At 41.0% G+C, this 12,836-nt stretch overlaps 1 protein-coding gene across 5 annotated transcripts in view; it reads left to right on the forward strand.

Moving 5' to 3' along the window:
• Nucleotides 1-12,836, forward strand: part of SECISBP2 (SECIS binding protein 2) — a 64,822-nt gene that overhangs the window by 34,659 nt on the left and 17,327 nt on the right. For 3 of the 5 annotated variants that reach the window (XM_019478086.2, XM_019478087.2, XM_006271622.3), the window contains exons 14-18: nucleotides 2,543-2,702; nucleotides 4,464-4,684; nucleotides 5,770-5,924; nucleotides 6,990-7,176; nucleotides 8,823-11,925. In XM_019478086.2, coding sequence (XP_019333631.1) covers nucleotides 2,543-2,702; nucleotides 4,464-4,684; nucleotides 5,770-5,924; nucleotides 6,990-7,176; nucleotides 8,823-8,932 — 833 coding nt within the window. In that variant the 3' untranslated portion in view covers nucleotides 8,933-11,925. Of the gene's footprint in view, nucleotides 1-2,542; nucleotides 2,703-4,463; nucleotides 4,685-5,769; nucleotides 5,925-6,989; nucleotides 7,177-7,600; nucleotides 8,796-8,822; nucleotides 11,926-12,836 lie in introns of those variants that run through there. The other 2 variants (XM_059724876.1, XM_059724875.1) reach the window with 2 other exon arrangements.

The raw sequence follows: 12,836 nt of genomic DNA on the forward strand, positions 1-12,836 counted from the left end.
CTTACCAAACGAAGCTTCTCTTTCCCCAGTTCCAATAGAAATCTATATCGTTTGCTAATACATTTTATTGTCTATGGCATTTGTTCCACATTCAGCTACACCCCCCCTTAATTTGATTCCATTGTCTTGTATAGCTTTAACCTGCAATAATGTTAGACATTGTCTTTTGTATGGGGTGACTAGTCATGTCAAACTGAATTTCAGTCCAGTACACTTTGAATAGTATAAAATATCAAGATAAATCTTAATACATGAAAATATAAATCTTCTGTACAGTAAATATTTTTTTCTGCCCCTCTTCTAAGGGGATGACAGCTTTTACTATAGTCAGTTGAGAATTTGTTGTTTGCTGTTTTAAGTGGCTGCTTTTTCTAGGTGCTTCAAAATCCAGGAAAATACCCAAGTGGCTTTAAATGCTGCACCCTCTGCTTCCATGAGTGCTAATAGTCGTTAGTTAGATGTCAGTGGAGCAATGAGTTTCTGAAACATAATGCCCAACACACACATTCTGTCCGTCTGTCTGTCTGTCTCATAATTATTTGCATTTATATGTAAATATAATGTGAATAACATGAACGCAAATATAAATAATATAAATGAATAACGTTAATAAGTAATCCATTATTAAACAAACACCTAGTTAGAATATAGTTGTTTATTAAAATATAAATGTGACTAATACAAATATATAAACAGTAATGGGCATAAAGATGAATACATAGTAATATATAGAAATGTATATAAATAATGTGTTCTTACATTATTACTCTTTTTTTTGTGCACAGGTGGGGCTCAGACTAGGACTCAGGATTGGTCTCAGCTAGTATTTGACACCACTGCCCCTTGGGAAAGCCGTAATTTTAAATTATTCAGAGTAAAAGCACACTGATCTGCAGTGTGATTTATGTCAGTTAAACAAGCTAGAGGAAGTAATTTGCATGTGTGCAGCAGGACTAAGACTCTGTTGCAAACTAGAGCTCTTGCAGGCACTCTGGTGTTGAAGTAAATGGATAGCTCAAAATGCCATGCTGTGGCCATTGAATCTGAGCAATACCCACCTAGTGTGAGTTTGAGTTCTGCCTTTGACAGCTTTCTCAGAATGTGTGTTGTGCACGTTCCTTGCTGTGTATCTGCATTTGGCAAGTATTTGGGGAATTTTAGCCCCAAGAGCAAGTTGTTTTGTTTTTTTTTTGGTTTGAGCTGATATTGCAAAAGCTGTGGACACATGAGGAAATAGAGAAGCTCCATACCTAAACCTGAAGCAAACTGTACCATGCACCCATGTATAAATATGGTAGCTGTGCATTTGAAAGCCTGGGAAATATCCAGGAAGGCAGGTGTTTGGAAACATGACAGATTTAGCTCTGATGTATCTGAGGTGATATTGTCACTGTGGTATGGAGGGGCTGTGTCAAGTTTCCAGCATTTTTTGTTTTCTTTTTTGCTTAAAATTTAAAATGCTGATTTTCGAGGGGTTAATCTCTAGCTAAAGTACTCTGAAATCAGAATATATGAGTAGAAATTCCTATAGTAGCATCGTTACAGGGAAGATGGAAGGAGTTGCTTATCATTAGCTCTGAGGCTAATGGGATCATAAATTCATGGGTGTTAAGGGGTGGAAGGGACCTCACAAGATCATCGGGTCCAGCCCCCTGCACTTGGGCAGGAAAGACTGCTGGGGTCAGATGACCCCAGCAAGGTGCGCGTTCATGCTGCAGACTCCTCATCCATTTCTTGAACAAGGTTCCAGTGGAGTGGCTGAGGATAGAAGTTGGCCCAACTACTTCCAAAACTAGTGCAACTCAGGAAGGGGGATCTGTGACCCCTTTAGATGCAGATGCATCTCGTCATCCTAAAGCATAAGCTCTGGCAACCTTCTGTAAGTTAGTGCTGCACCAGTCAGTTTAGTTGTCCTAATAACTGAAGAGCAATTGAAGTGTGTGCAGGTGAATAAGAGAGTAGATTTCTGTAGGGAACACAACAGTTTATCATCAAATGTACGTTTGCTAGTTATTTCTCAGATTAAAAGACTGCTAACTGAAACACTCCAGTGTATCCCCGTGGCTCTTGGCAGTTCCAATGGATGGGTGGGTCAAGGCTGATAATGACATTAACTTTGCTTGCCTCTTAAAACCAGTTAATGTAAAGGCATGTTCAGTGCTTCAGAAGGGTGCAAGGCACTGCCGGTCAACCTTGACTCCATGCTAAGGTTTTTAGCAGTGAGTTTGTTGCCTGCCCCTTGCCAAGGACTAGGACTAAAATGGCAAGACCTGACTCTGAAGGGACTAGATTTTAAAGCGCACTGCTCATGACTGAATACTTTTCTTGCAGGTCATTCACTTCACTATTATAGGAGAGTGTCACTACCTAATAGTCCTGAAATAGGTAAATGATAACTAGAACCCTTCATGTTCCCTGTACTTGGGTCACTGCTTCCTAACTGGTCTGTGCTCAGAGAGTCCTGGATTATATTCTCAGTTACAGATCTGCCTTTGGTCTGTGTCTTGTATAACACCTTTTAAAGATCTATCTTTATGTTTAGCTATTACAGAAGATATTCCTGTAACGTCCCTTGATGTGATTCAAGACAGTTCAGAAGTACTTCTGGCATGTACAGAGCTCAAAGATTCAAGCATAAGTGTTCCCACTGTAAACCAGCTGAACACCAATCTTCCAAAAATCCACAGCAGAAGATTTAGAGAGTAAGTATGCTAGTCTTGGTGCCTTTTTGTGCAACAGTACTACAGCTGTGACATTGCTTAGCCAAGGTCAGTTAGGTTAGTAGCACTCTGTATAACCCTAAATGAATTTTAAACTCAGGATTCTGAATTCACTTTTGTTTTCCTGTAAGCTGGCACTTCGACCAGCAAGAGACATACACACGTGGCCAGTGCAATATTCCATGTTGTAATTCAGTGCAGTTATATGTACATCCACACTCACTAGAGAAGTGAAAGGGTAGGGTTAAAGGAAGAGTAGTTGCTCTAAGAAACACAAATGTTTTATGATGAATAAATGATGTTATCTTTAATATTAAAGACCATTTGGAGTCAGACTCCAAAACACCCTTATGGCTAGAATGGTTCCTTCAGGACTGTACTACCAGCCTGAAAGATGGAGTGGAGAAAAAAGCAGTGTGTGATTATTCAGATGACACATTCATCCTGGGGTTGGGAGGAGAAATCTAAAAAAGGTTAATTGCCCTTTTGTACAAATACTTGAAAATTTTGCTATAACAGCTGTGTGCGCATGGCTCCTTGTGAAAGAAGAACGATGATTATCATGTTTGAGACGCAGCAGGTCAGGGATCCAGAACAGGAAAATTTAAACTACGTGTTGCTTTTTTTTTTTCCTTCCCCGTCGGCCTTTCTGTACCTCCTGCTTTAGTGAACATAAGAAAGATGCCATTTCAGTCTTCCCTCTGATGCCCAAATTTTTAAATTAAAAGCTAGCTTTTTTCTATTGCCTTTTTTGGAAGATGGGAAAGGAACCAATTACTTAGTTTCATAGCAACCCAGCAGTATTTCACTGACTGCCATATGGAGCTGGGTATGCCAGGTGCTACTCAGTCTGTGAGGATGGGGCATGTAGAGGAGAATGGGTGATTGCCCCCTTGGGCTTCAGTAAGGTAGAGACTTTATTCTGTATTCACGTTGCGCTGTTTTAGAATTTCACAGTTTCAGTGAGCTCACAATGAGAAACTGAAATCTGAGATGGCTAACTAAAGCTCTTAACCTCACCCCCCCATGATATACAACTAACTTTCAGATCAGGATGGATCTTGAGCATAAGGAGCAAAGGCCCTATGAATCTCAGTTTCCTTGTGGCACAACTCTTACAGCACTATTAGCAATTCTTCCTTTATATTCCCCATTTAAAAGGGTTCTAGGGCAACACTTTCCCCATAGGTTCCTCTCCTATCTCCCTTTTTAACATTGAGAAGCAAAATTACATTGGAGCTGCCTCTTTCCCCTCCCCCCTCTGACTTCTGCTGGATGCTAAGAGAGATGTGGTAAGTCCTCTCTCTTCCTGTGAATCCCCTTCACATTTATAGATCACAAAGGAAGAGTTGCCCAAAGATTTAGTGAAAGGATGACACAACTGATCTTCCCCTTTCAGTATTAAATCTCAGTGCTTTGGGCTATGCTCCTGTTTTACTGTTTCAGTCTTGTTATAGAAATCAAGTAGCAATTTTTTTGATTGAGTTGCCTTTCATCAGTCTTTTTATGGGTGCAAATGGCATCCTTAGGAAAACTACTTTACCTTCATGTGCATTTTTTGATGCATCTTGATATGGGATATGGTAATAAACTTTTCCATAGCTTTTCAGGCACTAGGAAACCTGGAATAGATTTTCATTCTTGATGCAGTATGCGCGTTTGTTTTCAGGGGTGGGGGTCATATAGGTATGCTTGTGATTGCAGAGCATTTTAAACACCTAAACCATTGATTCTTTCTTCCAGTTACTGCAGCCAGGTGCTTAGTAAAGAAGTCGACAGTTGTGTGACAGATCTTTTAAAGGAACTGGTTCGTTTCCAAGATCGCTTATATCAGAAAGACCCAGTAAAGGCCAAGACAAAACGCAGGCTTGTTATGGGGCTTCGAGAAGTTTTGAAGCACCTGAAGCTGAAAAAACTGAAATGTGTCATCATCTCTCCCAACTGTGAAAAGATTCAGTCAAAGGGTAAATGTATACTACCAAAGAACCATATTTTTTCAGACATATGAAGGTAGAAGAGTAGACATTTGTTCTGTTGACAACAGTGTTGTCCAGAGCGGTGGTTCTGGACTGGTGAGTCATAGAGGCATGGCAGGTGAACCAGGTAACCCTTCCCCCGCTAGCCTGAATATTGCCAGCTCTAGGTTGTTTGCATGCAGTATCTCCAGCACAGAAGCAAAATAGTCACCTTTAATGCAGTACTGCAGGGAGAGCATTTTAGCCAAAGCTTAGCTCTGCATGAACATGGCCGTGCAGTTTTTATTCCAGAGCTAGTGGGTGAAGAGCTAGCTTGGATGTCTACAGCGTGTCTGGCAAGGGGACCCCAAGGGAGGTCAAAGCAAGGTGGAGCTATGCCTGGGGTTGGAGATTTGGGGACTGGAGGGGCCATTTGTGGGGCAGCAGGGAGAAATGGTTGACTGCAGGATCAGGCATGCTGAGAAGCACTGGTTTGAGGCCTTGTCCTGCCCTGGCATTGAAGTCCAAGAATTTGAAGTTGTAAAGCAAATCACATTATTCGTGCTGAGGCATTTGAAAGGAAGTGGTCAATCAGAGGAATAGGCAGCTGATGTCCAACATTTTGTTTAAGATGTGTTTTAGGTAATTGCTATTCAGAACACTGTCACTGACCACTGACTTTTTTTTTTTTGTTTCTTAAAGGCTCATTTTCTATCTTCAGCCTTGCTATGTTGCTTAACTTGTATATTTTAGAAAATTCCTACTCATTAATAATGTCTTTCGTGCACTTGTGCAATCTCTGTTCCTCATAAAAAACAGAGTTTAGTAGTAGGAGTGCAGGCTGAGAATTCTCAGAGATTCAAAGAGAGTATTTTAAGATTTCCTTCAGAATAATAGAGCCCACAATGCACCACTGAACTTCAAGTATTATTCCTGGGCACTTCACTCTTTTTTTTAAATAACGTTTTGGCATCTTTTAAATACCATGCTATAATCCTGTAGCTATTAAAGGATTTCTGGCAGTAGTGCCTTTGAATAAATGATGCTTTTGATTAGTCTCAGTTTCTGTTCATTCAGTTTTTGGTCTGTTCCAGGAGGGTTGGATGAGACTCTACATACCATTATTGACTGTGCTTGTGAGCAGAATATCCCATTTGTCTTTGCCCTCAATCGCAAAGCTCTAGGGCATTGTGTGAACAAAGCCGTGCCTGTCAGCGTGGTGGGAATTTTCAGCTATGATGGTGCTCAGGTGAGTTGAACAAAGGTATTGGTTCGTATCAGTCGTTAGTATTACACTGGGTATATAATATACTGAGCAAAAGTCTGAGATAGTCTTTGCTTATGTTTATACATTTTTAAAGGTTTGATTACTTGAATATTCAGAATATTAAAGTTATTCAGAATATTAAAATCAGGACTCATAGTAGAGATATGATATCTTTTATGAACTTTCATTTCTACCCTGGAGAACTTTTACAATCTTGTCTCCAGTGCCTGGTGAAGGGTGTTTGTGCCCAACAGCTTGCAATTAAAGACATTTTTTTGCAAAAATCTTGTTGGTCTAATAAAAGATATCCTCTCTACTATGAGTCCTGATGGCCTTTTCCCTTTAAACCAATACAGCTACAACCTGGATACCATTCAGAATATTTAACAATTTTGTTTGCCTCTGCTGCTCCTCCCTCTCAACCGACTTACTCTGTATTGTTCACGTGTATTTTGGTCCCTGCTTCTTCTCCCCTCAGATCTGCTCTCCAAAAAGCTTTGCTGCCTCATAAATGTCCAGTGATCTGTGTTGAGGACCTACCTGGTAGTAACCCTTATGCTTTCTAACAGGCTTCATCCCACCATAGGGAGCAGCTACGGTCAAAAGGAAATATTGAAAGTCATTTAAACTGACGCTTGATAATTTAGACTAATTTCCTCTTCTGGTAATAGAATGTTAGCTGGAATGGAGCACTGTAGGAAGAAGGTTTACTTTTTCAAGCTGGTGCATAATATACAATAGTGCTTTGAACTCAAAGTATGCTCTGCTTTAACTAGTCATGTGTCTGTATGGCTAAAGCAGTACATATTGCTTCAAAAGATATACCATTCAGTTCCTTATACATTGCACTTCTCTTGGGCTAACTAAAATAACCATATGGAATAGTTACCTTACTAAAACTATAGTCCATGATATTCTATTTGTCCATCTGGGTGCTTACATTTAATAGAGTGAGGATACAAACACACTGTTTTCTTTACAGACTTAATACAAAGCACCTCCATATCTATCTTACCACTGGTGCTTCCAAAATTTTTTCCACTGTAGGACCACTTTCACAGAATGGTGCAGCTTACAGTGGAAGCCAGGACAGCATATAAAGCAATGATAGCAGCATTGGAGGAAGAGGCAGCTGAAGAAGGAAGTGAAAAATGCAACAGCACTCATGAAGAGAGTTTGCCAGAGACCAGTAAAGCACCCCATGTGGAATCTGATGATGACGTTCCAAATTACAGTGAGTGCTTGGTACCTTGTTTTGCTTTCCTTTTTCTGAACTCAAGTTTTCCTTCGTTGTAGAGCAGACTTACAAGATGTATAATTAGAAAGTGCAAACATACCATTTTAGTGTGCAATTTCCAGATTTCATAAATTGAGGTCAGACCCACTGTCTGCTTGGCTGGGAACCATGCGAGAAAAGCCCAGTTTTTCAGGATGTAGTATCCGTGACTCAGTAGATGGCAATCTCTTCCTCTGTCTCTTCTGAAATAGTTGACCTGGCAGCAGGTAGCATACACTGCTTTTTCAGATCAGACTTAGAACAGAGTTCCTAATCATCTGCTGGCCCTTCTTGTAAGAATGACTAGTCCATGGACATTGGCTTCATGTTGGTTGTGCTGGAGCTTCAGCTACAAAAGAGTTTTTTCTTTCTGTCTTCACAGTGCATGCACACTGCACAAGGGCCTCCTACCATTGAGATTGCTTCCTTGGCATTGTAAATACAGTGATCTCCATGTGAATACCTGCAGCACTGGAAGTGTATTCTTTAAATCATTACTTTCAGAGAGTAGTAAGATGATGAGCTATTATTAATCCCCAAAAGACAACTTCAGGCAGAGGGCTTAGTAAAGATAGGTTCAAACTTCTTCAGCAGATGCTGAATGGAGAAAGTACCCTATTTACCCAAATCAGAGATGACTTTGAGTTTTTTTAAAATGACCCCTCAAAAATTAGAGACTCTATGAAAAATTTATAAATTGGTTATAATTTTCTGTGTAGAGAATCCAATTATAGGAGGGTTTTCTTAAATTTGTTCCCTCCCACAGCTGTAAAGGTAAAAGTTGGGGTGGGAGGGCACAGACAGGACACAGGCCGCCCTGCTCTGCTTTTTGCCTCTCCCTTCCCCTGATTGCCTACCACTGTACTGCTTGTCCATGCTGGCACCTGTGCCTTACACCGTGCCCCCCACTCCCCCCAAATATACTTACTCTGTGGCAGCTCCAACTCCAGCCTGTGGTAGCTCTGACCCTAGCTTTCCCTGCCACCCTGCACCATGCAGTCTTCCCTGGGTCAGGGCCACAGATTCAGTGCCGGAGCCACAGGAATGCCTGCCCCAGCTGGTTCTCAAATCCAGGACAAGGTTTCTTTTTCCTCCCATGTTGAATGGGAAGAAAAACCTCATCTTAGATTTGAATAAATATGCTATTTTCTATTAGAAAATAGGTATATGTTGGCTTGAAAGCCTTATATTGATTTCTCCTTCATGTGTAGAGCAGTGACTCTCACCCAAGGTGACAGGGCACCCTGGGATGCCACTAGATGCTTTGGAGTGTGTTGCAAGGTGTGAAGAGATAAGCTAAGTATGTAAACATAGGCTCAAGCTTGTCTCTGCGTAAATGATCCCCCACTCCCACTGTCCAACCCCTCTGCAAGAAGGTGAGGAATGTAATAAACAGTTTTTGAAACTGGGTGCCATTCAATTAACAAAGTTATGGAAGGGGGTGCCTTGAGTCCAGTAAGGCTGAGAACCACTGCTGTAGAGACAGGCATTTTGGAGCTTAACTGTGGTGGCTAAGGATACTGCACAGCAGGGGATATGTCTGCATTAAACTGTGCAAAAGGTTAAAATTATTTTCTTGCTAACATTCTTCTTTTTGCTTTTAGTTAAAATCTGGAGGAGAAAACTTGAGGAGGAGTATAGCCCTTATGCTTTGGAATTAGAAAAGAGTGCAACTGCGGAAATGTTGACCTTGAACTTAGAAGAACCTCAGTAACCCTGTGCATTTCATGGCCTTAACACTTTTTATAGAGATATGTAAATACTGGGTTCTCTGAAATGAATGTCCCAGCTGGGAAACAGGGTGTAGTGAATAAAGTCTAAATGTAGGAAACTTCTCAAGTTGGCTAAGCAAAATACTCTGATTCATATTGAAACAAAATGCACACTGGACCATTTAACTAATTCTTAGGCTTCTGTGTATGTGACTAGCTGATAAAGCTGGTGATGCTTCATTTGTTCTTAGAGAATGAACTTGTAGAGAGGAGGTAGGACAAGGAAAGGGGTAGATTAATTGCTTTAACTCAGGACTACTTGAAATAGCTATTTCAATACATGGCACATTAAGGGCTTGCTTTAGCTAATCACTGCTAGTATCTGATGCCACACAGAGTAGGCTGAAAAATGGAATTTCTGTCCCATGGAAAATCAAGTGTCAGGGGAAAAAAATTTCAGTGGGGATGATGAAAAATCTATTTTCAAGGGGGAGAAATTCTAAAAAAAAATCCATATTGAGAGAACTGAATTGGAATGTCTCAGCTTGCTTTTCCTAATCTGGAGAGCTTTTGTCAGTTTTTTTGTTTTTTTTTCCCCCAGCAGGCAGAAAGTGAAATTGAAAATACTTTTACTCTCTGGCAACTTAAGATGCCACTGCCTTGGGTTCTTTTCTTTTTGCTTGCAGAAAATCAATGTTATTATTCAAACTGAAACTTTCCCCACTTTTTTTTCCCCCCTCTTGAAAAAGGTGGGGAAGAGGCATCTTTTTCTGTTGGGCAAACCATTCTGGCAGAAATCTCCCAACAAGTTCTAGCCCCAAGTCACTAATATTTGTTTTTGGTGGGGGAGGTCTGTTTTTTTTTCCCCCCTCCCCCTTCCTCTTGTGGACTGGGAGCAGGATAGGTGTCTCCCGTGACTGGGTGCTTGAGGGGGGAAAGGCTGGATCTGGTCAGGTGCTGTTAAGCAGTTCTGCAGGGCAAGAGATGGGCCATGGAGCTCCTCTGGCAAAATCCCTCTCCCACTTTGTTTTACAGGAAGAACAGCAAGGATACTAAGCTCTTCAAGAAAAGCAGGTATCCTGTCTTCACAATAGACTTAATGTCTTCAGTTTGTTCAGCCACCTTGCCTAAGGCACAGAGGCAGCCATTTCTGTGGTCTCTTAGTATAAGGGAAATAATACAGGATATGCATAGTTCCTTAACCATTGTATGGGGGCAGGGATTTAGCCCCTTTCCAGCTGAACCTCTGGTCATTCTTAATTTGTTATTGGTTATTTGCAATGGTGAATTATGATTTGCATAATGAAGTCAATGACAATACTGTAAATATATTGGAGCCAAGGCTCTGATTGTATAAAATTGTCTCAAATGTAGAGAAGTTTTCTGAAAACTGTGGCCTTACTTCTGAGATAGATTTTCTTCTTTCAGCTAAATTGATGGAGCACTTTAGTTGGTGTTTCCTTTACAAACTGCAAGTTTACCCTCTTTCTTTTAAGACAGGTTTCACTTGCATACGTGGGGGGCTGAATTCTGCAGAGGAGGATTCAGATGTGCATCCACTTTAAAGAATGAAAATTAAAGTTGGGATTTTGGTGTTCATGAAACAGCTATGACTCAGATGCTGCTGGTGTCTGTAGTCTGTCCTAAATGCCTAGAGTAGCATCTGTTTTAGCTTTTCTAGCACTGTAATCCTCAAAACTAGTGGCCAGAGGGAGTGAGAGAGGTAAAAAGCAAACGAGGCAATGATAAAAATGAGTCCTGAAATTATTTTGACTTGTAAAACTGAAGCCATTTTGTAGCACGTTAGAGAGAAATGATCCGTTTTGCTATGTGTATTAAACCAAAGTATGGTTGAGCCATCATCTTTTTTATAAGATTTGCATAACCCCTGTGCTGAGGACCTACCATATACTTGCCAGAGGTAGATGAACCAGATGTTTATGCTTCAGGGAGTTGTACTGATAAAGCAAGCAAAGCACCTATGCTTTGAAACTCAGAGCTCTTCACTAGGGATGTGGTGATTTCACTTTTACTTAGTTGTTTCTGACCTTAAGTGGACTCAAGGGTGCTAAGGGCAGAGTCTAACAATGCAAGTTGGCTGTGGCTGGCAGCAGATAGCCATGGTTCATAGCTCTGGTTAGGTTTCTTGTGTGTGCTGATAGGAACATCAACTGTCCTATGTGAAGGTAGTGGTTGCTACATTCTTTTTTGGTATGTTTACAGCTGCTCCTGCCAAGCTACTTTCCTTTTAAGTCATTGTATGAAGAAAAGGGGGCCAGCAGCTGAAGAGGGTCCAGAACTTGTATGGCTTAGCCTGTGCACAGCCTGTTTTCTGCTTCCATGGTAGGGCAGGAAGGTTATTTAAAATATGGACAGATTAACAAATGATACCAACTCAAGACCCTTCTTACAATGGAACAGCTGATGCATGTTAAGTTTCACATGTCTGCTTTTAGGCTATAGAAAGTAAAAGCTAAACCAGGGCAACTTACCCTTGTTTCAACATCCTGTACATTCTCCAGTTGAGAAGCAGAGCCTTTTGGCATGATGTGCAAAATGAAATTTTAGGAACTAAAATAAAACATTTAGGAACTAAACTAGGTGACTGGGTAGGTGGGTCTTGCCACACAAGCACAGAGTTTCTTAAGGAGGTATTTTCCCTTTCCCTCTGAGTGGATTATAATGGGAGATATTAACAATAAGTCTTGCCTAACTAAGGCTTTGGGTAGATGAATGAATTATATTAGGTTTAAGGGGACTTAATTCACGATGGCTGTTCTGTAGTAATACTTTGGTGTCTTCTATACTGGAGCAAGTGCAAGCAAAGCTAGGGTAGCTTACCACCAAGTGAAACCATTCTCAAATGTATTTCATAGCTTGAAAGTCTACTGCTTACTGAAACCTCACTGCTGACAGTCAAAACTTGTATGTAGGGGTTTTTTTTTTCCTTCTATCAAGTGATATTTAGAAAGTAAACTAGTTATGAAAAGTCAAAGCAGCTGTTGTCTCTACTTTGCAATTGTAGGGTGACCTTAGGTCCTGGTGTGGCCAGGACACTCCTGGATTACATAGGCCAGTCCTGGCTTGCTGGTCACAAGTCCCGGAATGGAGTCTGGCAAGGAAGCAAAGCAGCATAGTGGGCCAAGCAGGCACCACTCCTGCTGTGTGGGAGCAAGGATGTGCCACGTGCAGGTGGCATAGTGCCTGCTTCAAGCTGCCTGCCTGCGGGCTGCTCAATTATAGTTTACCAGATGGGTAAACTGCTTTCCCTTACACTTCCTTTCAACTTCATGTAGTATGGGACATTGAGGCAGCTCTCACCGATGCAGTGTAGCAACTATATACATGCTCGCTCTCTCGGTGTATAAAATAGAAGTAGTTTAAAGAAACTACTGGTCTGACTTAAGAAGTACTTCAGCAAAGCCCTGTCCCAGACCAGGCAGCAGAGGAATTGGCCTGTTCTTCAAATTTATGATAGTGATAGAAGCAGAGCACAGTGAGGTGAGATGTAAAGTAACTTAACAGCGGGGTAGTTCTCAAAATGGGTTCTGGTTTCAGAGGCAAGTTCAAACGAATACATAGCCCTCCAGAGCTTCCCTCCCACCTATACTTAAGTGAGTTCATTTCTTTAATGTTGCACAGTACCCTAAAAAGTGATCAGGGCTCATGGTAGAGGTGATATCTTTTATTAGACCAACTAGATTTTTGCAAAAAAAAAAAAAAAAAAAATCAATTGCAAGCTTTCGGGCACAAACACAATCTCTTCTTCGATGCCTGATGGGTGTTTGTGCCCAAAAGCTTGCAATTGATTTTTTTTTTTAGTTGGTCTAATAAAAGATATCACCTCTACCATGAGGCCTGATTGCTTTTTCCTGTAGACCAATATGGCTACAACCTGGATACCCT

This window comes from Alligator mississippiensis, chromosome 3 (genome assembly GCF_030867095.1).
Source record: "Alligator mississippiensis isolate rAllMis1 chromosome 3, rAllMis1, whole genome shotgun sequence".
NCBI lineage: Eukaryota > Metazoa > Chordata > Crocodylia > Alligatoridae > Alligator > Alligator mississippiensis.